The following is a 27,332-nucleotide window of genomic DNA, read 5'->3' on the forward strand; positions in this document are numbered from 1 at the left end:
GCCATCAGCACCAGCCAGAAACCACCAGGACCATTCAACAGTTTAATCCCTCCCTGCCAGCCACTGCTAATGCTGATCCCTGCTTCTCAGCAAAGGCAGCAGATGTCACAACATCCCTGTTCCTGCAGTGTAACTGTAGCCTGTCCCAGGGCATCTCCCATCCGAGAAAGGTTACAATGTGGTGGTGGATCAAGTGGCCCTCCCATGACACAGGTCCCTGCAGAGGTCCAGCCATTTGCAACGGGGTTCTGGAAAAATACATTTTAAATGCTCTGGCAGCACAAATGCTGAGCTGCAGCAACCTCCTTTATGCTGCATTGGGAACGTAAACACACCTGGTTTTTATTCTTCTGGAAAGAAAAGCATTTAGTCCAGGTCTCTATGAAATGTTCAGCTACTGCCTGTGTTGGTTTTCCTCCATAGCAGTATTGGCACCCAAGAATGGGTGAACAGGTGGGCTGCTGCCAAGCAGGGACTGTCCTGGCTGGGGGCACTCTGATGGATCCCCAATATTAATCTTCTCTATCCCTGTGTTCAGCACACACCATGCAGCTGGGAGGGGTCTGAAAATGCCACTTTGTGAATTATTTTCCATGGCTGGAAAACTAAGACAAAAGCCATTACCCACTCATGTTCTTCCTAAGCCTGGCTTAAGTCCTGCCAAAATAATTAGTGTGACCAAATGCATGTGCCTTGCATGGTTATAGGTGCCAAGTGCCTCAAAGTTTCAAGGCACTCATCCTTTAACATGTTGGGAGCTCTGTAGCTCAGCAAATGGTTAAGTATTTCAAAGTAAACATGCTCATGGTGAAGGCTGAACAAGATCACAATATGGGTGACAATTTTGCAGCTTTGATATAGCTCTTTAGGAGAGATCTGTGTCTCATAAAAGATGGTTTCACTTTGTGATGCACAGTATGAGAAAACACTGAAAATTTCATAAGCCACATCAATTAATGATTAATCTGTCAGTCCAGGAGTACTCACAACTTGTGGCATCAGCATCTTGGAGTGCTTCAACTGAAAGAAACATGGCCCTCAAAAGTGACTCATTGCAGGGATGCCCTTGGTTTCTTACCACAAAGCTGCTGTTTTAGGAGATAAAGTGCCATGAGGCAGGACAGAGTGGCACCATGTGGCACACATATGCTTCATGTCATTGTCACAGACTGCTCTGTAGCATCCTTTTCCCACTAATGGTAAATACTCCTGTCTACCAGCAGCCAGGGGCAGTGGGAGGGCAGCAGTCTGGTGCTCAAGGCCCCAACCTCCTCCCATAAGTCTGAAGCAGAAAGCGGAAGAGGATCTGAACACTCCCTCTTCCCACAGGTGGGATTCTGACTTCCCTTTAAATTGGGAACATGAATGATGCTAAGCTGTCTCAGAAGGGTAAGTCACTAATGTCATGGGCAACATACTCACCCTCTGAGCAGCAAACTGCAACCCACAGACCACTGGCTGCTTTGGGATCTGAAACAGGAGCAAGGAAACAGAAGCAAGGACAGCTTCCCCATGTGAGGGGGGGAAGGTTGACACAGGGGGGTTGACCTCCCTGCATCAGCAACCACGGCAGCATCTGCATAGCCCAACTGTGGATTCAACAACTGTCACTCCAACAGTTCGAGAGAGGATTTTGGAAGACCTGGAGGGACCAGCAGAACACGTCCTCTTAGGATTGCAGTGCCATATGATCCCCCAGCATCCCAGGGGACTGATCTCCTGGTGCCACTGCACAGCAGCGATGCCTAAGTCTACTTCTCCTCTGGCCAATCAGAGCTCCCCAAATCAGTCTTTTAGGTTCAGTCATGAAAAATCTTTCTAGTATAATGTAAGGTTCACCTTAATTCAAGGAATCTGTGCCTATTAACTCATCAAAATTTCTTTTTTCCCTCCCATAAGCCCTAGCTCCTCACACAACCCTAGGGTTCCAGCACCCCAAAATGTGACAAACCCCCTCCCCTGGGGAGGGGACTACCTCATTTTGCTCATGTGTCAGTAAAACAGGCTACGCTGCAGGGATTCAGTCATTTCCATAATAATTCAGTAAGGGCTCCACAGTTGCTGTTTGCTGTGGATGGGTGCTGGCTCCTACTATCCCAGCAAACTCTTAGGTTATCTAATGAACGACTTCTGCATGAGAGCACTCAGGAGGCCCTGTGAGGGTGGTTTAAAACAATAGAAAGGACTTGGATAATTCAGTAAGGGCTGGTGCTTCTCTCTTAAAGAGAAATCTTATTTCATGCTTCACGAACTTTAGGGTTGCACTAGATTCATCATTTGAATGAAAACATTCCCCAGGATGTAGAGCAGCCTCTCCCCGCCTCAGTGTGAATCTCAGAGTGCTGCAATAAATCTCTGTGCCTCAGCAGCCACCGGGGCTGCACAGGCTCTCACCCATCACATCCACCTGTGGATGCTGGGACCATGCCTGCTTCACCAGGTGAGGTCAAGAGATCCACCCTTGGATTCACTGTGGTCTGAGTGCTGTCTTAGATAGCTGTTTATCCCATGAACTGAGATGATTTTCCACCAGAGCAGCTCTCGTGGCACGTGCAGGCAGAGGTTTCTCATGCCCTCTTTGCTGCTGGCAGCAGCACTCATGGGTACTCACTGCTGATCTGCAGAGTGCTGATGGATCACCCAGCATGAGCTGGTGCTCTGGAAAGGGCAGGCAGGTGCCAGGCATGGATCCTATGCAGGAAAAGATGATATCTCTCCATGCCCTCTTGGTTCCCAACCTGCCTACCACCACACCTCTCCACAGCTTCGCAAGGCTGCACCATGAGGTTGAGGAAAGCTGAGACAAGAAAACACAGCATGCATCTTTCCAGCAGGTTGTGCAAAGATACTTCCAGATTTATGTGCAATGATAAATCAAAGTAAATGAGAAATCAGAGTCAGCAAAACAGGAAGGGGAAGAAAAAAGTGCTGCCTACATTGCAAATGTTTTGCAAGCTGTTAAGAAAAGGGATAGCAGAGCACATTCACTTGGAAGGCATGTCCTTTCCATCTGTGGCCAGAGAACTTTTGAACCCTGCAAATCCCTCTGCAAGATCATCTGTGTGAGGTGTATGACACTGAAAGGGATTGAAAACTAAAGCTGTCCAGAGGCTCTGACCTCTGAGCATGCCTTAATACCCTCTTCTTATGGCATTGCATAAGGATGCTTGAAGGCGGGCAGGCAGCATACACTGAGCAATGGCACCATGAAAGAAACTGGAGCACTGGCTGGCTGATGCTGCCTGAGATACAGCACTACATTTAGCTTGCTTGTGTTTCCTTATAGCTTATCATATGTTGAATTTCACATCAGTTAATGCAAAGAGAATCACCTGAACTTCCTAAACATGGCAATAAACTACTATTGAGTTCCAAGTAAGTTTTACAGCTAGAATTAGCTGTAATTAATTCATCCCAATCATCACTGGAGAAGGATCTACATATCCTCAAATCCTCCTCATTGATTAAAAGCTTAATGGTAGACACATTCATCACTTAATTCAAAATGGGCTTTGACTTTTGGAGCTCAAGCAAGTTGCATGAGGACCTAGTCCAGCAAAGCTGCAGTACCCTCACACTTATCAGGATTAAATGTAATGGAATAAGATGTGGGAACATCTCCAATGGTGTCTGTGCAATAACTGTTTTTCTGCAGAAAGCTCTGAGCAAAAAACTGGCAAAAACTGGCCATGAAACAGCAAGGTTTTGGTTCTATTATATGCTAAATCAGCAGAAAACAAGGGAGAGGGAATGTAAAGAGAAGGTTATGGCTCCCACTTTTTCAAGGACTAAGATAGCAAACATTGCAGTCCTGCTCGTTACAGTTCATTTTTGTATTTGTGAAGTTTAGATTTATCACAGCCAGAGATCTAAAGAGACCAACCTCCTGAACAGGCTGATGTCTTTCACACTGGTTTGATGCAGCAAACTTTCCCATGAGGTCAGGGAGAAAGCAGTCAGGAGAATTAAGCCTCTAGGCAGCAAATTTCCATCACATAAAGGGGTTGCTACATGTTCTCAGTGGGGCATCCTACGGTAGAGGTGGGAGCTGAAGCTGCTAGTCTCACCTGTGAGTAGGATCCCACTTCTCCAGAAGTCTCTGTATAGGTCACCATCAGACCCCCTTGCTACAGCAACAGAGAACTGGAAGGGAACCGCCTTTCACTGCAGATCGAGCTATTTTAGTCCCTCCAACTTGCACCAAATATTCTGCTTACTAATTGGTATCAGCTTATCAAAATCCACAGCAGAAACATCACATCTCTAAGTCCCTTTGATCAATACATAACAACTATTAATGATTAATAAACAATCAGTATTGCTATGCTAAATCACTATATTATGGTAATTTAATGGTAAATTCCTCACTTTTCTTAGAGTAGTGCCCAAACATCTGTGCTCTGAGTCATTCAAAGGTTTCAGAGAAGTTTACCTCCTGGTTTTGAACAGGAGCAGTATCAATCCTTAGCCATATCAATCCTATCTAATCATATCACTGCATTTCAGAAAACTCACCTCTTTCAAAAATAATTAGCATTCAACAATATGAAAAAAAATCACAAGAAGTATGGATTGGAATCCTAGCTTCACTAATTGGGAACATCTGCCACCTCTCTTACTGCCTGATCCCCTCCAACAGGACCTATTCTGCCCCTGAAGAACCAGTGGCACACAGTGGATGTCTGGCATCTCTGAGAAGGGTCAGGTGGAGCTGCAAGCTGTCATGTGGGATCTAACCTCATGTAATAGCCTTGCAAGATGCTCTGGCACCTGCATTAAGGATCAAGGATGTGAGAAGAATTGAAGGAGGCACAGAAAAGCAGCAAGAGGCACAGCTATGGAAAAACAAACACATGGAGCAAAAATGTGATGCTTTGAAAGCAGCAAGTCCATAAGATGAGAGGAGGAGGAATACAGCACAAGGTACCACCATATGTGGGGAGAGCTTAGCAGGTGGGGCAAGTCCTTCCATGGAGTGCACCATCCTCATCCCCTTACTGGTGGGGACAGTCACCCCAGCAAACTATCTACACAATATAGAAAATGCTGTTATTTGTCCATATTAAATGTATGATAAATTATTTCTGTGTACAGGTACTATAACAATTACAAAATATGATGTTACAGCCTGGCAGCAGCAGCTCCTGCCATGCAGCTGGACAGCCCAGCTCCCTCTGCACAGAGCATGGCACTGCTGCTTCTAGGCCTGCACTGGCTTTACTCCAATCAGCTCAAACCATGGCCCTGTATGCAGTCCTGTCTGGGTAGGGAAGGATGGGCAAACAGGGATGAGCTTTTGGGGCCCTGGGGTTTGAAGACCCTAAAATTTCCTCCTAGTCTTAGAACCATTGCCTTCCAGATCTCATTTTGCTGTTCAGAGCAGGCTCTGGGACCACAGCAATAATACACACATGTAGTGTCATGAGCATCCAGTCCTCACCATGTTACCACACTGTGGAAAATAAACATTTCCTTTTCTTCTTGTCAGGGAGCCAAATGAATCCTAAATAGCTTTCCTGACCATGACATACACAGAGTACCAGCTACAGGCCTCAATTTCTGACACATCAGCTATGAAGGCAAGAACCTGCAGATAAAAGAGCATCAAGGCTCTGAGGGCACTGGCAGACCCAGTGCACAGCACTAAGAACAATTAGTTTTTTCCAGACCGTGTATCGCATGTAATAGAAAATATTAACTCATGTTCCAAATATTTATGAAAAGTTCAGACATAATTCAACAATCTGCAATTGAAAATTAACAATCTAAAAATTCAGCTGTGTAGACAGAGAACATTAAATATAACTGCAGTTAGTGTAAGCTGATTTAAGTACAGCTAATACAGCAGCAACAGAAAAAGGCAGTCAGTCACATCCCATCATTAACAGCCTTCTCCACGTGAAATATTATTATGTGAAGCTTTCAAGCTGCTCTGCTGTCCCAGTGTGTGCAGGAGAGTTGTTTGCCTACAACCTGCTCCAGCTGGAGCAGAGGGATGAGGTGTCCATCTCTTCACCACCCCGAGGTGTCCATCTGTCCCCCCTACTCCCCTGGCCAAGGCTGCCCCTGCCCTCCCAACCCTGAGCCCTGGCCACCACGATATGGAGAATGAAGCCAGGCTGCTGTGGAGCATTTAGGAGCAGTGCCTGCAGCCCCATGCTCCCAGGCTCTCTGCAGGAGCTGTGTGTGCAGCAACCTGCGGATGGGGGGAGCCGGGCAGAAAACAGACCGGTGTCGTCCTGATGGTCTTGCACTGTGTTCATGACAGCATGAACACCATCTTTCCACCAGTCCCACTCTGCCTCTCAATTATCTTTCCCTAGAGCTCAGTAGGGATAGAACCTCCAGACAGAGCTCTTCCATCCCATTGGGTGGAGAGCTCTTTTTAACACTGCTTAACTAATTATTCTTTGTATTTAAAGCCAGGTAAAACACTAATTTCCCAACACATTCATCCCAACCCAGGCAGGACTACCTCAGCCTTGGCACATGCCAGGATGCAATACAACTGGAGAAGAGGAAACAGTACTCACCACCCTTGAACCCCAGGGACAGCCTGACAGAGAGGGCTGGAATGCCAGGGGAGATGGCACAGTCCTGTGCAGCAGAGTTACATGAACAAAAGATTATGGATGGGATATATGCTGGGTGGTGGGTCAGGCCCCAATGTAGCTGCACGGTGACTCTTCCAGACAGCTCCTTTGCCAGAAACACTGTCATCTCCTGCTTTCAGAGGAAATGTGGTTTATTTTGAACTACATTCAGCAAGGCGTGACCTCTTTCCTTGGAAATTGTTGGCAGGGCAGAAGACTTTTCCTTAGAGAGTTAGGGAAAATATACTGGACACTCAGAGAGTATGGCATTACAGTCTCTGCTATTGTTGAAGTCCCTCGGTGCTTTCTGGATGGCAGCATGCTGCAAAAATAAGGTGATAACCTGCTCTCTGATCCCATTTCATCTGGGTCTACCCTCAATCTTCCCTTTAAGCTTTCACTGAGAACAATGTACTCTACATGCAGAAAAGACATGTAAGAGAGCAGTGCAAAATATACAGCTGGAATCCAGATGTAAGACAGAGTGCAACCATGACTGTAGGTCTGCAGCACCAGTACCTGTTCATCTCAGCCAACTGCTGCGGTTCTTTTTAGAAATTAGGAAAAACATCAATGAAGAGATTAAAGAGAAAAGCCACAACTTGAAGCATTCTCATGGAATTCAGCTTATTTTTGCATTCTGCTCTGTAACCTGATCAAAATTGCACTGCTAGAACCACCCTCTTACTTCAAATGAAGGTATCACCCCAGATGTTACCAGCAATAAACCCATGGGAATATATACATATGGAACCTACAGCTGAAACCCTTCCCCTCTGTTTCTTATTAATCAAAGAGATCTATGGAAATCAAAGGCAAGAGAGCAGTGCTCAGGGCACTAGAAAAAAATAATGCATGTGTGCAACCCATGGGGTCAGATTGCTGCATACCCTCTGTATCCGCCCCCTCTTTCTCCAGTGGAGTTATAGGGAAAAACAACAGGGAAAAGCAGGCTCCAACAGGACTGATGGCCCAAATGCTGAGAAAGCTGTTAAGAAAGGTGGATGAAAACAAGGGAGCTCTTGCTGGAAACCAGCACATCTGGGAAATGCTCTGGTACCTGCCTGTGCTGCTTCACAGGTGCAAAGGAATCAACTGAGGATCATGCTGTGACCTTGCATGAGAGCTGAGGGAATAACAAAATCCTTTGGCTCACAGGCTGAGCAAAATCCACAACAGATCCCACCCTGTCGAAAAGCATTCATTTTCAGTTTTCCTCCCTACATTTTTCTGCAACCTTAAAAACCTAAGCTTTCCTGTTTCTAAAATGCTCAGATCCATCTTAAATCCGTTCTCCCACTCTTTTTTAGTGGAATTTAGAGTGGAGGGTAAAACATTGCTGAAACAATTCAACCAGTCCCTTAAAAATCTGGAAAAATGTTTCATTCAGCCCAAATTTGCCTACATTATAAACCATGTGCAGGTTCACTCCACAGCGTGAATTTGCTGAAAATTAAGAGATGTAAGATTGCCTCTTCCATATTCCACTGGGAGAAAAAACAGCAATCCTGTTCCATTTTTTCCAGAGCCATTTTCACACCCAGCCAAACACCTCCCAGCTGTGCCAGATGTGCTTTCCATCACAGGAAAAATGAATGGAGGGGGTGACAAAGCAGCTGGCTCTGCAAGATGCTGGCTCATACGAGCAGGAGCCCAGCTAAGAGAACGAGTACCCAAGCGTGGGGAGGAGAAAATGGGCAAAGCAGAAAATCCCATCTCAGCCTGATCACCACACAGAGTTATTCTGGTTTATGCTGCTGGCAGCCTTCTTAACTGCACAATGACACACTGAATATATTTGCCGTTTGGACTAGACTTCATGTTTAAAAATGTATAACAAATAATTACTTGTACAGCACAAACCTTATAGCTTCTGCTTCTGAGCAGATGGGAATTTGTAACAAACTTCATCTGGCAAAGCAGTGTCCCCTCATCTGCCATCACCTCATCCTCACTATCATGCAGCACTGAGTGCTCCATGCATGCCAGCCCTGATTCCTAAAACCGGCAGTTCCATAGCAAAGGCTTTTGGCTGCAGGTGGCCAGGGAACAGCTCCAATCTGCCTGGCTGCAAGACTGTTTTTCAGAGCCCACCACAACTTTCATTGCAGACTAAAATGAAATAACCAGGCTAGACAAAGTTCAGTTAAATAACTGATTCTATATTCAGCAATAACACTTTCATGGTGTCCAAAACCTGCCCAGCCATGGGATGGACTCCCAGCCCAAAATTAACCACTTGCCCCATCCTGTGCAATCTCCTGTACACCCACACTAAAAATTCAGCCTACAGTTGCTCTGTTAAGGCCCAACCCTCCATTTAAACTTAAAGCATATCTGATAGAAAAACATCCAATGTATCCTTCAGGTGAGAGAAAGGCTGTCACAACCTTTGCCCAGTTCTCCCAACCCCGACTATCAGTGGCAGCCAAGAGTGACTGCTTTGATCCCAGTTTTACTGCTCCTGTACACGTGCAGTTAAACATTGCTCCAGTACATTTGCAAACAAATTACTTTGACCATTTCCCCAGGTAAGTCAAACTTCTAGTTCTTCCTTATCCCTTCACATAACTCTCAAAACCTTTCCAACATATTTTGATAGTACAGATCCCAGATTGGGATATAGGAGAGGTTTTTTTGCTGCCCTATAGAAAGACAACAGTTTCTCACAACGTTCCCTGGGGTATCTTCACACATGCCAAAGCCTGGCACCATGGCTGGAGACCTCAGCACACCCACTGAGGCTGTGGCTGCATCCTGTTTTCCTTGCCCACCAATGCCCTGAGAATCCTTAGCTGAAGCCCACAAGGCATCAATCAGACACAAGATTTGAAAATCTTTCACAACTCTGTCACCACCTTCTCAGGCACCTTGCTACCTTACTGCAAGTATGACTCTTGCTTTAACATTACTTATGACAGCTTGTACTTCCTCATTGCTTGTTCTACCTTTAAGTCCTCTCCAGAGCCTGTTTTGAAGCAGAAGAAAAAAATAAAGAAAAAAGGGGGAGTATGGATAAAAAAAAGGAGCTGACTTTCCTCTAAATTGTGCTAGAGGCTCTCTTGAAGGTTACAGGCTTGCATCCTGAGAAAAGCAAAGGTAGCACAGTGGTTTCAGATGCTGGAAAACAGTGCAGGCAAACTGCCATAGCAAGGTGGGACTGGCCCCATAGCCAGTTCAGCTGTGTCCACACACCCTCTCCAGGGTTTTCCAGAGCATCCCAGTGCAGCTGGAAAAGCTCTCCACACAGATCACTACCATCAGACCAGAGAGATGGGTTTTGCTTCATCTTAAGGCAGGAATCATTGCAGCCTGCAGCAGACAGCTAATGACATTCTTGAAAGGGAATGCTCCTGTTCCAAGCTGAACTCTGGTTTGCTTGGTGAATTTTTCTGAGACCATCCCTTGCTGTTACTTGCTGTCAGCTGCCCTTCCCTTCTCCAGGGATCACATTGGCATAGGCCAATTCATGTCCAGCAGAGTTTACAGTCATATCCTATTTCGTGCTGTCAAAGAGCATTTACTCCTTTTTCAGCAGAACTTTGTTTGACCCATTTTTCTTTTCCTCTGCTCCCCTGCACCCTGGCACACCCCTTCCCAGCAGCCTCTGCACAGGTAAGAGTTTTCCTATTAAGGATTCTTATGAACTCTTTGTCTTTGAACAGGAGAGATTTACTTTTGACTGATATCTGGCATTGAGTAATTTCACGCAACAGTGGAGAGAGAGATTCCCTTCTGCTGTGGCATGCTGGTATGGCATGATGGCTTAGGGAGACAGATGTGCTTGCTCTCCTGCCCTTGCACACTGCACTGCCCTTCCCTCCATCATCCCCTGCTCTATTGCTACCCCGACTGCAGACGAGACAAAATATAAGATAGAGATACCAGGGGGAGTTCCTGACTTGCAGTGGTTCACATGGTGCTTCTCGTGATGGTGATAACCACTGATCTGGGTAAACAAAATGTATGTTGATTCTCGTCATCCAGAAAATCACTCTTCTTTTGAAACACACCAGGTATTCCCAGGATGACTAATGACAAAGCTCAGATCAGGCTCATACTCTGATGTTACAATGCCAGCATTTCTACTCGTATATTTAGGATAGAAATAGATATTATTTTTTCCATTGATGCTGCTTATGTTTTTATCCATACACTGGATGAAACTGCAACTGGCATTATGATAGGAAAGTGCAATGATCCAAATTATCTCATTGAACATATATTTGGCCATTTTAATCGACAGAAATAAAACTTCTACTGGCTGCCAGACATCCTCAGCTGTTTTGCAGTTGCCATACATAAAGCCAGAACAAATTGGCCAATCAGTGACCCTGAATAATTGCCTACGGTAAGTGGTAATAAAGGGCATCAGGAATCACACAGCCAGGCAAAGGACTGCACGTGTCAGGAGCAGAGTCACCTCCCAGCACTGATCAGACAGGGCTGGGGGAGCAGTAGGGCTGCAGCTGGTACCCCTGGGGAGAGCAGCAGCTCATCAATGAGCCAAACCAATAGCAAAACCTATGTCCAGTTTTCTCCTCTTGCTTTGCTAAGGACCACACTGTCAGCAGGGACTTCCCAGAGGAAAGCTGTTGTACCCGCCTCAAAGAAACCATGTGTTCCTCACCTCAAATACTGCAGATGTTCATGGGAAACAGACCCTTTCCCAAATACTGCTGCTGCTGCACCCTCACGAGGGGCCACTGCAACATGAAGGATCTCTGACAGCATATAAGCCAGTATTTAAGAGTGCATTGCTCTTCTATTAATCTAACTGGCATTATCCCCTCTAACTCCATTCCCCACAAGCAGACCCAAACCACGCTTCTCTTGTCTGACCTGACCATCACTCTCCCACACAAGGTAATTTTAGAATCATTTTGACAGTGGCAGCCACAGCTCCTTCAGCTAATTTACACTCAATTGATACTTAACCATCTGAGCACAACTGTTCCCAGACAAAATCCACTGTTATGGAGAAAAAGGGCAAATAAAGAGAAAATCCGCAAGCAGAAAGGTCAATGAAGAGCAGACTTAGAAGGTGAATGAAAAAGACTACTTGATATTTCACATTTTTCATAGAAATACAGAATCATAGAATGGTTTGGATTGAAAGGGAACTTAAAGACCATCTTTTTCCAACCCTTCTTGCCATGGGCAGGGACACCTTCACTAGACTAGGTGGCTTCAAGCCCCATCCAACCTGGCCTTGAAAACTTCAGGGACGGGGGAGCCACAGCTTCTCTGGGCAACTTGTGCCAGTGTGTAACCACCCTCACAGTGAAGAATTTCTTCCTAATATCTAATCTAAAGCTCTCCTATTTTACTTTAAAATTGCCCCCCCCTTTACTTATCACTATCTCCCTGTGTAGATAGTGAGAATTTGGATATGCATGGGAAGGGAATAAGACTTCAAGCTATGAAGGGATGGTGAGTACAATGATGAGGAACTGTTGCTGATATTACACCCTGCATCAGAAATAAAGAGCACTGGGTTTTACTGTGATTTTAAAATACAAAATAAAATGCTACACTTGGTAAATGACATTTTCATTAGACCTAACAGGCATCATGGAACTTAATAAAATTATTGTGTCAATAATTTCTCTATGAACATCTCTTTTTTGCAGGTATTTTGTCAGTCCTGGTCTCTGTTCTGCACATGGGTGCACAAGACTCCTGGCAATGGCAGCCAAACACATGCCTGCAGCTCATTCCACCAATGTTGCACAACATGAGCTCTCCAACAAACTGGCAGAAATATCAGCAGGATAAATGAATGGTGTTGAGAAGAAACGAGACTGTTTAATTACTCTACTACTAGAATTTCATCATTTAAAACACCAAAAAGGCTTTCTCCCTGTCGATTTTGGACTTAACTAGGTCACAAAAGAAGATAGTTATGCTTAGCAAAACTCTCCACAGAAGACAACAACTCATGGTCTCCAGCCTGGGAAAAAGGGAACTCTTCAATGATGTTCCTTCTGCTAAGGAACAGCCAAGGAGTAAAACCTTACACTCCCTCCAGCATCCCACTGCAATTTGTGTTATCTTCCAAGATCTCCTACCTCTATTGGTGACTTAATATTTTGCTTTCTGTGCCCTACGTTTTACATTTTTCTGATGATACCTGGAGCAAAATACCATCAATGTAGACCTTGCCCAGTTTCCCTTCCTGTGGAGTAATGACTGGAGTTCTGCAGTTTTGCTGCTGCTGCCAGTACAGCTGCACACACAGGCAGCAGTCAGGCACGATGCAGAAAGAAGCTGCACACATGAGAATGAGCAGGTACTTAACCAAAACTCAACAGGCTGTTGGGCAAAGTCTGGGTGCCTTACCTGTGGTCACTATCTGTCACTGTGCCTGCTCCCTCCCCAGCACCTTTTTTCACTGCAAACATCATGCCCCATGCAGCACATTCAGAAGAGGACAGTAAAATTATGCATTTGCTCTTTTGCTCATTTATTGTGGGAAATGCCTGTAATTTTAGCTGCCTCCTCCTCTGCATGTCTGAGGAATGCTTAAGGCTCAAGCCTGAACACACAAGCAGGCAGCCTGGTTCCACCAATGTCCAGGAGCACACAGCGTGCTGGAATATGGCTGTGGTTGTGGCACAATAGGGTTCAGACTCCAACATCCACCCCACATCATGCTCTCCTGGGCCACCAGCACTCAGTGCTCGCATACAGAGCTCTTGGGAAACTCTGCTCACTTCCCTGGCACAGCTATCAGTGTTTAACATCTACAGTCTCCAGCTCTACAGCAAAACACCCATGGCCCTTATGTCTGATTTGAGCTGCTTCAGAGGTTTATGTCTCTCAAGCCTCCTAAGTCTTTTCATGTGGGGTACATCAGCTCAATATTGCCATAAATCTCAAGGTACCCTGGCTTTTACACCATTCCCTTTGTTAAAGGGATGCAATTGTTTTTTTCCTCTCTTTAGTTGCAACTATGTTTCTACAAAGACTTAATGACAAATACTTGACAAATAATACTGTGCCATCACTTCGCCATCTTCTTGCTGTTCTCTGTCAGGGATAAAAGAACTGGACCAAACACTGGATACAACACTTGAAAAACACAAGCACAGGTCACTGCTGTTAGGAAACATCACTACCTCCCTGCATTATACAACATCTGTGCCATGGAGGCCAGCACAGTTTTTACATTATTCGAGGCTACTGTAGGCCTCTTAAATACACAAGAAGCTGTATTTGAAGTTGTGTTGCAGCCAATTCCCTACTGAGCTTGCACTCTAATTTCTCACAAAACATGAGTAGAATCAGAAGTTCCAGAAAAAATGTAGTATATTGAATATGAAAACTCTGCACTGAAATAGAGGTAAGGAGCAGCTTACATAAGTTAGGGATATTGAGGCTGAGCCTTTGAAATGCGTGAAATCTATTTTGTTGATCATTTCCCAATTTATAGTCAGCTCAGTGGGAACAAATAAGTGCCTACTTTGATATCCTTTTGAAGAAAATTCTTGGCATCTCATTTCTGTTAAGAAATATATGTATTCTCTTTTTAATTTGGTACTTTTTAGATGAAAACTGGAAGATTAACCCAGCTGAATTTTATATTCATGAAGTACTTACTATGGCCTGATCCATCCAACTCCCAAAGTTACTTCTGAACTAAAATTACACTGTCTATCACATCCCAAGCTGTGACATGAAGGATTTCTCGAGTTGCATGGAACACTGGTGGCCTGAAGAATGAAATGTCAGCAGTGGAGGAAAGGACCAGTGAATAATTTTTTGTTTTTAAATAATTTCCTTTTCTGGGAATCTGAACACATTATGGACTGCAAAGAAGCAGACCTGAGAAAACCACATCTTACAGAAATAAGATTAGAGAAAACGTAGTAAAATATTAATACAGAACTTTCAAAATATTCCCTTAGTGGATGATGTATGTCAGAAGAATGATCTCTCTATATAACATGATAAAAAGAAAACCAAAAGAATAGTGTGTAACCTTAGGCTAGCACAGCCCAGTGGGAACCAGTCCAGGCTCTCTGACAAGACATTGAGTGCTGAAATGAAAACCCTGGAGCTCTGGCACAAGCCAGCATGACCATGTATAATCCCTGCTATGTGCAACTATGACTGTATATCTTTCCATTTTGCTCTTGCAGTAGGCACTAAAAGTTCCCCAGGAAGGTAAAATACATGAGCAAGGGTTGAAGTGCTGCAAAGCATTGAGATTTTCATGTGGAATTCAAATTAGATTTAAAGACCTATGTGCAAAATTAAATTCTAACAGCTGCATTGTATTCCCAGTTAAAAGGAAGAGAAAGAGAGGCATTAACATAGTGCAGGGTCATGCATCAGTTATGTCTTATTAAGTATTCCAGCCTTCCTTAAGATAAGCATCACATATGGGTTCTTTTGCAGCTAGCAGTTCCTTGCTTAAAGAGAGAGAGGTCTGGATAACACCCCTTCTGTCTCCCAAGGCCTCCTAGGCTGATTGACAGGAACATGTACTGCAGAGAACAAATGCTGCTCAAAGAAAAAACAGGATTACTTTCTCCAAAAGGGGCCAGTGGGGTCATTTCTTTGTCATGTCTTCTGCTCATCATCTCTGGCTGAGGGAAAGACAAACAGGAGGAGTGACATTTTCCTTTCCTAATAAGACGCAGTCCACAGTGTTTCTCCACAGTGAGAAATTGGTTTTTACGTACAGTGGCTTGCACTGAATTCAAAGTTAGGGAAGCAAGAGAGATTGCTCAAAATAAAGACAGCATTTTGAGAGCCGAGTTCCACCTTGGAACCAGACACCATGGAAGCCAACTCAGAATCTGCACTCCAGCCCATCTCAGCTGCATTTTATGTTGGTTTGTTTTTTGGATTTTTGGGGAGAGATTAGTGGTAAACATTTAATTTTTATGTAGCACATTTAGCTACCACTCCCTCTCCCCTGTGATGGACAACATTTGGCTTGGCTTCTCCTTGGGCAGACCCACCAGGTGTTTTGAGGCTGGACTACCCTGCACGTGGCAACGTACTCCATAGGATCATTGGGTTTTGAGTGCAAAGTGATTTCTTCTAAATCAGCAACTTGCTGATTCTCCACTTGCTCCCCCATTTTTCAGTCTCCTCTCTGGCAAAAACAATACAGGTAACACTTCTGGAGTCTGTGCTTTTGCCATCCCAAATCTCCTCTCCACTGAAATGGTTTCAAGCTGTAATTCCCCAATGTTGTTACACTTAGTGATGCTCAAGGACTCTCCTATTTCTTGAGCTTCTGCAAAACCTTCCCCACCGCTTCAGCATCTCCCTGCCCAACTGTGCCAGAAATGGTCCATCTTCTAATCTATTCCCAAAATAGAGCTCAGAGGTGGAAGCAGCCAGGCACTTGCAGAGGCAGCAGACACCAGAACAGATCTCCCCGTTAATATCTCAGGATCAAAGTGTTTCCCTTCCCAGAGACCTCGGCTAGTCTGCAAATGGCAGCAGCTCAACATACCAGCTAGTTAAATCCTTCATACTTTCCCCAACTGCTCCTACCTAGAGCCAGGAATTCACAACCCAACTTACTCTTTTCAGAATGCAAGGTTGTAGTAGGGAAACAAAATGGTATTAATAAACATCCATTTGAAATGAGGCTCCCAATCTGGTGGGAAAAACCCCAAACATTGGCTAAGCAGCAGAAAAGTCATGCCAACAACTACGTTTTCAGTGAAAGAAAAGAAACAACAGTCCTTAAATAAAGGGGCTAAGATAGATTGGAAATGTCAAGTCATCGATATGATGTTTTATAAGGTAACCATAGTTATTTTTTATGCATTCTTTTACAGCATGAATGCAGATGATGAAAAGTATTCATGGGCCAATTGAAACAAAAATAAATGGAAGAGATATCTTGATGGTAGTTCAAGCCTAAACTGCAGAAATTAATCAATTCACACAGACAAAGAGCGTTCTGCTGATGCTGCACCACAAAAACATCTCATTAATTAGATGAGGGTAAAAAAGGGTTTTATCATTTCACAAAGGATGAACATCTTGAAAATCATCCTGATTTTAGCCCTAATGTAGCTGCAGGGATCCATATTGCTGAAGCAGAAGTTGTCCACATGGCCTCTGGATAAAGTACAACTGTTTCTAATTTAATCTGTACAAGCTGCTGGAAGGGCAGAGGAAGGGGGTCCCAGCCTGCTGCAGCCTTTTGTGCAGCCCAGAGAGGGGGTCACTCATGGTCTCTACGCATGAGTTTGTTCCAGTGCTGCTTCTTGAGAACATTTGGCATGATCTTCCATAAGACTAACAAGCTCTCTTGGTGGCTCTTACCATGCTGGCAAGTGGTGTCACCCCTTACAGCGAGGGCAGGGGAGCAGATCAGAAGTGGGGGACAGGAAATGGTGAGGGTGCCCAGTTGTGACAAATCACAGAATCAGAAAAGAAGGCTTCAGCTCAGAGTCCTCGTGGACTCCTGCAGCAAATAATGAATTAAACTCATCTCCAGAGCCCCTAGGAAGAGGGGCTTCCAGCAGCCAAGATGTTTTAAATAGCAGAGCTGAAATAAGAGGCTGCTCCTCCACTCCAGAACCTGTCTGGATGCTGAAACCATTTTCTGTCCCTTAAATAATACACCATGACAAGTCACTGCTTGTTTTGGTGGAATAAGTGACATTTGGCTAGGCTGTGGAGAGGCAACCACACCCTTAAATCCAGAGGGAAGGCTGGCAGGAGGTAGCGTGGGAAGGATTCATTGCAGAAGAGTTCTCCAGGCTAATAAACATTTCTGGTTAGTGTCAGAAGAAAACAACTGAATTCTCCTTTGCAAGTCTTCACTATTGTTGCATGACATTATAATTTCTCTGCTAGATATATGTTTGGATGCACACTCTAGCCTGGTTTCTGTAACGGGTCTGAAAACCAGCAGAAGTCCATAGAAGGGCCAGAACTGGAAGTTCCTAGTACACAAAAACACATTCCCAACTGGCAGTTAACAGGGTTAAAACACCCTCTGATTAAATGAAAGCATCTTTAATTAGTTTAATTGACCATGCCTCAGCCAAGACCATCTGCTCAGCAGCATTTGCCTGCTTTTTGCAGGAGCGATTGATCAGCCATAGCTGGAGAATACAGCACTAGGCTACATCAGATTTATTTTGTTTAATAGAAGAGCTAATTTGCTTTAAATTTAATTACAGGGGCCAAGATTGCTCTCTAAGTCCATAACAGCACAGAACATAAGCTGATCCTGCAGCTAATGGGTGCACACATAGGTCCACACGTGTCTGTGCAAATCAGACAGTGGATGATGACAGCTTGGGTCCCAGCCTGGCAGAGAGTGATCTCTGCATTGTCCTCCCCAAAAGGCAGCAGCACTGTGGCACACTGCTGGGCTGCCCTGCCCCTCCAACTGGCTGAGGACTTCCCTGCAGCTCTCACTGGATGCTGGAACTGACAGATGACCCATCTCAACCACCTCTCCTGCTCCAAATTATAGACATCAAACAATGCATCACACATAGGGTCACTGTTTCTGCACTGCCTGGGACCAACAGGGACAATCATGGGACTTCTCTGTACCTTCTGGGTAACCTCCATCAGCAAACCCCTCTCAAAGGATGTATCTGGCAACCGAGGGTCCAGCAGAGCCAGACACCACCCTCGCCCCTTCCCTGACACTGCACTGTCCCTCTCAGTTTCTCCGCCCTCCCTTGCCAACATCGTTCTTCAAAACATTGCACCCTCAGCTGATGAAGAAGGGCAACTGCCTCTCCTCCCCAAAGGACCATGTGTGTATCCACGTTGCATTGTTATGACAGGGAAGATTTCATTCACTTCCCAGCATTTTTTCCTTTTTTCAATTTCCTATTGGGTGCTAAATCACAGCAGGCTCTGGGAGATGTTCGGGCCCTGACAGGATTCTGTGGCTGCCACTGGCTGCTACAGGAGTAATTACAGCCCTGCAGAAGGCTCCAGGCTGCCATTTCTGTTTCCATGGAAATAAATACAGAATTACTGAAAACAGACCATGACACTTTATGGATTTTGAAGCTTTTGATCATCTCTAAACCACTTTAACCCATTTTTATTGGTGATGGCTTTGTTTTAAGTGGGGGGGAGAAGGCAGGGCAGGGATGATACTCACAGTGTGAAAATAGGTGGAGCAACCAAAAGGAGTTTTAAATAGTGAAAGAGGGAAAAAAGTGCCAGAGGGTAAGGCTGATACCCTAGGGATTTGCAAGAGGCCAAGCAGTGCTCGCCAAAGCTGCTGGTTGTCCATGGCACATGCATCCAGCCCTAGAGAGAGGAGGCCATGGAGGCTCACTGGTTCTTGCCTGCAGCCCCATAGCAGTCCCAGCTCACAACCACCATCCCCAGGACAGGCTGTTTGTAGGGGGCTCGGGGGTCCAAGCAAACCTCCCACCCTTTCCCAGGGATCATTACGGCTAGACTTAGTGCTTAAATGCTCAGAACTGCAGATACACATTTCATAGACATTGAGCTTCAAGATGAAGCTAGAATAAAAAGGAATTGCTTTGTTTTCTTTAAATGGGGAGCAGAAGGGATGGATCTGATCATAAACCCCTGAGTCCCTGAACTGAAGGCACAGAGATGTGCACAGACAGGTAACTCCATGCTGTGTACAACAATCCTGGGCTCAGTACTCTTTGCAAGGCATGGCTGGGAATTCTTAATCACAAAAATCTAAATTAAATACTTGGTCTGGGGAGGATACACACAAACCAAACATTTATTCTGAGGTGACCTTAGCCTTTATCTCACTGTCTGAGCTGTCACAGTGCCTCACATGAGTTTCTGTCCTACTTGGGCTGCAGCTTCCAAGTACCACTCCAGCTTCTCTGCAAACAGAAAGGACTTACAGAATATTTTTAAGGAGATGTCTCCAATTTTCAGCTAAGTCAGCAAAGTCAGCTCATGCCACGTGTTTGGCACACACTGGGTACATGATGGCCATGTGACTGTGTGCCAGGCATATGATTGACACATGTTGGGCATGTGACAGGCACATGAGGGGCTCAACACATCAGAGCAAGTAAAGAAACCAAGTTTGGTAGAACCACACGAACTGCAGAGATGAGAGAGAGGGGCAGAAGGCAAGACACCACCTCAGCAAATCATTTCTAATATTGACTTGAGCTAAAAATCAAACACTTGAGTCAGGTTTTTTTGGCAGGGAAACTTTCTGCTTTGTGAGAAATGTCAGCCTTTGGACATAGTGCCCTAATTCAGCTGCAAAAATAAATGTCAAAACAGTGAATTCTAGTTTTAAGCCAGCTCCATTCAAGAAAATTTGGGTTGAAATGTTTCCTAGTTAAATCACAGGGCCCCAAAACTTAGGAAACAATTCCAATTGCACTGGTGAAAAGTCTTTATGCTTTACATGAAATAGCCACCAGACAGCAATGAGACCTGTTGTGTGTTGCAGCCCACCCACACATGCACACTTCTCTGATGTTTTGCCTTCTACAGAGATGGACAGAAATAGATGCTGAAAAACCACAACCATGTATTAGTATCACTCAGCAGGTTGGACATGCCTGTATTTAGTTATTTGCTTTCAAATCTTACATCTAAGGGAATTATGCTTAGCACAGGTTATTTTGCCACAGTATATGGGACACTTCAGGCCCAGGAAAGAAGAGAAAGTCTGACTGTGAAGTCTGAGAGTTCTGGCAGTTCTGCAGGGAGAGCACAGTCTTCCTCTGAAGCAGGAGGATGGAGTAGCACAGCTCATCACAGACACGATCCGGACGTCTGCTCCTGCTGCTGGATTAACCAAACAGCACTGTACCAGCTCCGGCTCTTCTCATCATAGCTAAAAATTACTTCCAAACACAGCCTGAGACAGAAAAGTAAATCGCTGCCCTATGGCTGGGAAAGAACAAGACAGGGAGAATACCACAGCCTGATTTTCAGAGATGCTGCTGAATTCAGCCGTCATGAAGGTCAGCAGGAAATAAGAGTACCCAAGGAAATGCAGCAACAACCGAAGTTTGGAATTGCCCAACACTTACAGAATAAAACAGCTCCTCTATGACTCTTCCACAGCCACAGGTTAATTACAAAGCAGAAGAGCTAAATTTAAGTCTTGCCAACAGGTTCTGGACCAGAAACCCCAGACTGAAACACACTTCTCCCTCCACCACACCCCTCACACAGCAGAGGAGCTCGCTGCTGGAGCCAGAGATGCTCAATTCCCACACTGACTCCAGTGGAGCAGAAACACCAAGCCACGTGGCATGTGTTATGCAAAAATGCAAGACTGTGTATTATTTAAAATGTTCTAGTCAGAGCTTGTGCTTAACAACAATGTAATCTTCACAACTATTCTGCTAACACCACTTCCCATCTTTGTTTCCTAAAAGCCTTTCCAACTGCATCAATACCTTGCTATCAATAACTGCTATCTCAGATCCTGCTAAATCACTGCTATCACATTAAGAATACACTTATCTCATGCCCTGGGGATATTGTATTAAAAAATCTCTTTAGAAATCACCCTCCTTGTGCACAAACAAAATATTATCTCAGAAGCGAATGGAAATGCAGTCCCAGTGATGCAATCATTATGCAATTAATGTGATGTAACAGGAGGCTGCACAGAGAAAGCATCTACTTTCAGACCACAGAAGTACCAGCAGTGTTTGGTACTCTCTGCATCATTCCTGCTCATGCTTTCAGAGGACAACTAGGCAAAGCCTTGTCACCCCTTGCGTTCCTGCACAGCCTCTGGGCAATTTCACCCTGCACACCAAGGCAAGGGAGAGCACAGGCCAGCCCCTCCACAGAAGACAATGGGCTTTGCTTTTCTAATCACAGGTGGCTGACTGATAAACTGCATGAACAGCACAGTGCTGCCACTCTGGAGAGTGATGGCATTCAGACAGCCTGCCAGGGAAAAGGCTGCTTTTCCCAGTTCATCCCAAGCACAGGTCAAAAAAAGTGTAGCTTATACCATGCCAAATTGCCACTGAGAAGCTCATGACTATCCCCAACAGACTGGCTGCAAGCAATGGCTGAGGCCCTGTGGAAAGAGTAGTGTTCAACAGCAATTCTGGTGCTTCATGTCAAGAAAGAAGTACAAAGCATCTGCTGTCACTCCCCTAAGGGCTGCTGGTGGCCAGAGAGCTCCAAAGACCCCACTGGTATAGCCCAGATGACATGACCACAGGTAGCATCAAAAAAGGGTCCCCAGAGCAAAGCCTGTGGTTTCCCTGGGTGCTCACTGCTGCCTTTCCCTCTGCAAAGGGAGAAGGAGAAGCAGTGACCTGTTCCCCGTGGGACAGGGTCCCACCCCACTGCACCGGCACCACGGCACTTTAACCACTCCCACTGCATCCAGGAAAACACCCAGCTGCTCAATGACTGCTGGCCTTGCAGCTTTCTGAGCCGTGCCTTGCACAAAGGGCTTTCCCTTCTGCATAGCTAATCCTCACTATCCAGGTATTAAAAACAGTAACTCCCATGCCAATTCTCGCTTTCATCAGAAATTATGTCTTTCTCTAAAAGCTTAAATTACAGGTTTACTGCCTCCAAGTATTAGAAAAGACCCAGAATTAAATCCTCCACTTTCAGATTAAAAACAGGACCCATGCAGGAAAAAGATTACTTGATGCAACAGGGCAATTTGCAGGGAGCAGCCTCTGGGTTCATGGTGTCAGCCAGGAAGGTTCTCAAAAGCAGAGATCATCCACAAAGCAGGGCAGCTGTGATCAAACACTGTTTTCTGCATCAGTGGGAAGCACAAACCAGGAGGGAAGGATCACACACATGCTTACACAAAGCCACCCTGGTCCTTATCAAAGCACAGGTCAAGGGAGGATGAGACACAGGGCTCGAGTTGGCATAAGTTAAAAAATAAACCAAAACACTGCAGAACTGACTCAGTTCTTTACACACCACTGAAAACATGGGTTTGATTTTAAAGAATTCTTCCAACAGAGGATGGAGGCACAAAATCCGTGTAAACAATTTATGAGGTCCATTGCGGTTTTTGCTATAAGCCACATTACTCAGGGACATTTATTATACTCTCCCCACTCTGCCATTAATGTCTGAGATGAAGAAGAACAAATGCAAGATAACTAAGCTCCTTACAGGGCTAAAAACAAATCAACCATAATTCTCTGTGTCTTAAAAAGAATTGGAAATGTCTAGACAGAAGACAGACAGAATTGGTCTCATATGTATTCATTTCAATAAGAAGCTGAAGCCCTGAATTACAGAGAAGAGATTGAGGTCTGCTCCTCCTCCGAAAACTTTCACACCTTACTCTCTCCGTGACTCTGGCATCCTTTATCCTGCCTGTGATATTTATATCCAATAGCAGGGGACCGTAATCTGGGTCACCAACTGCCTGGATAGCCACTGACAGCCCTCAGCAAGAGCTGCTGGAAACACAAGCAGCGCTGCAGAGTCCCAGCTACGCAGCTCTGGAGAACTGGCTCTTACTGGGATAGAAAGAGAGGAATGAGAAAGATTTTCAAGTGCAAGCAGAGCTGCCCTGAGGTCACAGGGGTTTGGGATGCTCTTTCCTTCCACCACAGGCATGCAGGGATCACAGAGCTCCCTCTACTTAAGGAGAACCTGTATAACCTCACTGAGCAAGTTTGCATAAGCCACCCACCACAGGGACTCCTGGGATCTGATTACTGGTATCACAGGCTGTAAGAACCTCTGTCATTTAGACTGGTGATGTGACACAGGAAGGGCAAACAAGCCGCAGCCAAACAGCCCACTTAACCACCTCAAAGACCTGCTCACCCAGGTATAGAGCTGGGGAATTAAATTTTCCCATCTCATCAATCCTATGGAATTGCACAAGAAAATGAGCGAGAGAAGGAGGCCCACTTGGATAGCCAGAACAAAACTGGCAGTGCAGAAGTCCCACCATAAACCAACCCCCACCTCCTTGGTAGAAGTTCTCTACAAAAGAATCTGGCCAGACCCAAAATTTCCAGTTTATAACACCAGTATTTCCCCTTGGCAAGCCTTCCCAAAAAACCCTATTCCGTTCCCACCTTACCTGACATGCATTGTACAGAAGCTGATGCTCAAATTTCTTGATCCCTAAAATGTTCTGGAACATCTCATAGAGCTGCTCCTTGCTGAGAATGAGCTCTGAGGCAGCACTCGCTGTCATCCTGGCCTGTTGCTTCCGGGGATCCTCCTCCCCACGGTAAATAGCATCAAACTTTGCCATCCAAGAGCTCAGGACTGTCTCCTTGCTGAGGCCATCAATTTCTGGCAGGCTGCGCACTCTCTTCTCAATGTGCTTCTTGAAGACCTCCCGGGAGTCATTTGCTGAGCACCCTCCGCTCTGCACCATCCTGGCAACACGGTCACTTTTCAGGAATACCTGCAAAGAAAAGGGTGATTTCAAACGGTGTCAGTTAAAAAAAAAAATCCCCCTTAAGTACCACAAAAGGTGGTTTCACTGCTGGGAAGCTGCCTATTGACTGCCAGGATACTCTCTAACTCCTCACTCAACCGCCACATGCTGCCAGAGGTTTCAGCTGTACTTTGGGAAGTGTAATGAAATCAGGTAAAGTTTCTGCTTTGCCTCCACTAAAATAAAAGATTTTGATGCAATTAGGATTTGATGTGATCTTATGGTCACACCTCACCAGATACATAAACGCCCTTCAGGAGAGCAGGATTTTATTTTGTTCAATCTGATGTTTAATAAGGAAGTTTTTGCACAACTACATTCACCTAGTAGTGAATGAACCAAGTTCTGCCCTGTTAGAGGGAGTAAAGTCATCTTACTCAAGACAACAGCACTGCACTGGATTTATCCTGGTAGCCAGGCCCCTGGGAAACCTCTGCAATGACCAGGCTTACACCTTAATTCTACTGCACCAGAGGAGATCCTTGCCATCAGCCCTGCTGTCACAGGAACGGGAAGTGCAAGATGGTTCAGCATAGTTTGAACCTTTGCAGAGGTGCAGGGCACTGACAGCAGGAGAAAGGGAGGGAGAAAACATTTGATAAAGATGTTCTTCCCACTGCAAGAGCAGCAAAAGGGTCAAAACACTGTAGGAGTTGACTGTTGTTGACTCCTACAGACCACAGATGTCCTGGGAGCAACACAGAGATGAAGGGTGAGAGAGACAGAGGGATATTGTGTTGGCTCTCCTCTCCCAAGCCCTGAACACAGAAGAGCAATCAATATCCAGTAGGAAAACTGCTGTTTTATTAATAATGCTGAGAACTGATGAATACAGCAGCTTGGGAAGAAGCTGTGCACTCACAGAGGTGTATCTGTCAGTTCTCAATAATTAAAGAGCTTGAGGATGACCTAAGGACACAATAGATTTTTTTTTTTTTTATATGCCATTCAGCAACACAGCAATCCATGTTCCTAGATGCTTGATAGCACAGGAATCTGTTGGCAGTAGTAGTGGGTTTTGTCCAAGAACCAGCCCAAAAATGATGCTGAGGAAGAGCTGGGCTGTTTCCTTCCAATGTTTACCAGCATGGGAGTACTCACTCCCTGCAGACAAGACAGGCAGGATGCCACCAGCAACCTCTTCAGCCCATGCTGAAACAACAGCAGCATGTGCTTCATTTCCTTGTAGAGATTAAATATGAGTGATAATGCCCCAGGTATGTGCAGGTGTTTTCAAGTAATGGGTGAGAGCTATTAAGACCCAAGCTCCTGATGCAGCCAAGGAAATTATCAACACACTGACTGCAGGAAATGGTGGGAGGTCACAGTGACCAGCCCCACTGCAACATCCTGGGCTCCCATGTCTCCTCATCCATGCCAGCTGCCCAGACCTGAACGTGTGTGACAGTGCTAATGACTTCCCATACCTGCCAGCAGCAGTGGCTGTTGTTATCCATGGTCCTCACCCCTAGCATCGTGAGCAGTGGGATCTGGTTCCCCATATTCCCTCAGCCCTGATTTTTCCTCCCTGGGCGTGGAGCAGCAGCCAGCAGAGGAAAGGAAGGCTGCAGCTGGCAGGAAGGAGGTATGCACGGGGGAGCACCAGTCAGACACAAAGCAGCAGAAACCGTGAAATAGGAAGATAAAAAAAAGATTTTAAAAAGGTGTTTTGTCCTGTTTTCTTTAAAAAATACCAGGTGAGTCGCCTGGCTGTAGGACTGCTTAGTAGGGTTGCCAGAAGCCAAGAATTGCCTAGAACAAAATCCTAGCATGGGTGCACACACCAAACTTTGCAGAAGAGAACTGACCTCCAGGAGCTGGGTCAGGCATCTCCTGCCACACCCACAGATGAGCCCACCATGCCACTGTGTCTCTGTCTGCCCACAGCAGAGTGGAAATCTTCCATCATATGCACTGAAGCAACTACTGCAAAATGTGCTGGTTGACAGACAAATCTTTACTCATTTTCTATTGAGGACCTGAGAAAAGGACCTGAGAAAAGCTCCCCTGCAGTGTGCTGAAGTATGATGGGCCTGTCTGTGCACACAGGTCTGCAGCATTCCTGCAGGCACAGTGATGCTTTGCAGAGCAGCAGTGGATCACTCAATTTTTTAATTTGATAACAGCCTAAGACTGACAACCACATGTTTACCCTGACAGCCAGAATTAACAGCAAAATGTGGTCATGCAAACACATTCAGGGCAACAGCAAATGCATTTCTGATCTACAATGTCACCCTTACCTTTTTTCCCTCTGCAAAAAAACAGTCATTCCCAGGTAATGAAATTATTCTGCACCATTAATAAGTGGACCTTTTAGAAACATCAGCCACATCCTGAACAGAGATGAGCAGTTTCAGCTGCGTGTTTTCCAAGCCATCATTCAGATTTATAGATCAGTAAATGCTGATTTCTAGATAGCACCCAGCAGAAGGACAGTTAATTGAATAAAACTGAGATTTGCAGGAGCTGAGATAAGCAGGATCTGCCATGATTTGCACAATGGATCAACCAAGGTGGGCTTCTTCTCTGCAGAGAAGGAGGGCAGAACACTCTCAGCAGGTAACACTGCTCAGGCACGGAGGGGCAGAGGCTTTCTGTGGCAAGGCTTTGCCTTGTGCCACTGCAGCTGGTGCCGAGGAAGAGCCACACAGCCACACTTCAGCTGCATAGAAGCTGAAAGCACACAGCCGTAATTAAAAGGAGACCAACAGTTAAAAAGAAGAAAAACAAAGTTACACTAAAGGACACAGTGATGCATTACACCCTATGTGGCCTGTTTTAAGCAGGACAGAGCCAGTGGAGGGTCCACTTGAAGACATGGGCTTGTGTACATCTAGTGCTAATCTACTGCTCTTTTTCAGTTTGGTTTCAACTTGGGGCATTTATACAGTGCAGGACTTCTGGAGGTGACAATGCTCAGCCAGACCCTGCAATGAAATAGGGATATATTTTACCTGGTTTTAAGCAGTTTCCTTTTCCTGCTCAATAATCTTATCTGAACAGATTATGCTGCTCTTACATCCTAAAACACAGCTCATGCCATCTTGAAAACTTTATTTAAGAGCACCTGTTCAGTGAAGCTGTGATGATCCCTTGGCAATTTCTTTTCTGATAAAAGATGTAAATGATTCTCTACTTTCTTCCTGTACAAAGAATGATGGATCAGGAACTACTAGGCTGGTTTAACAGAGTTAATCCAGAGATAATTTGTGCTTTCCCTACACAGAAGCAGCTGTTGTCATATCCTATAGAGTTAAAATTCTCTTCAGTTTTAGTATCTGATTTTGGTCCCCTCTTAAATTGCACTTCTAGAGAAATATTTTATGTAGGCAATTCAAAATCTTTACCTTCTGTGA

At 45.1% G+C, this 27,332-nt stretch overlaps 1 protein-coding gene across 8 annotated transcripts in view; it reads right to left on the reverse strand.

Moving 5' to 3' along the window:
• The window catches only part of CADPS (calcium dependent secretion activator), a 210,823-nt gene that overhangs the window by 140,095 nt on the left and 43,396 nt on the right, over window positions 1–27,332 (reverse strand). For all 8 annotated transcript variants that reach the window (XM_069028361.1, XM_069028360.1, XM_069028367.1 and 5 more), the window contains exon 3: window positions 23,608–23,940. In XM_069028361.1, coding sequence (XP_068884462.1) covers window positions 23,608–23,940 — 333 coding nt within the window. The remainder of the gene's footprint in view (window positions 1–23,607; window positions 23,941–27,332) is intronic.

This window comes from Aphelocoma coerulescens, chromosome 12 (assembly GCF_041296385.1).
Source record: "Aphelocoma coerulescens isolate FSJ_1873_10779 chromosome 12, UR_Acoe_1.0, whole genome shotgun sequence".
Lineage (NCBI taxonomy): Eukaryota > Metazoa > Chordata > Aves > Passeriformes > Corvidae > Aphelocoma > Aphelocoma coerulescens.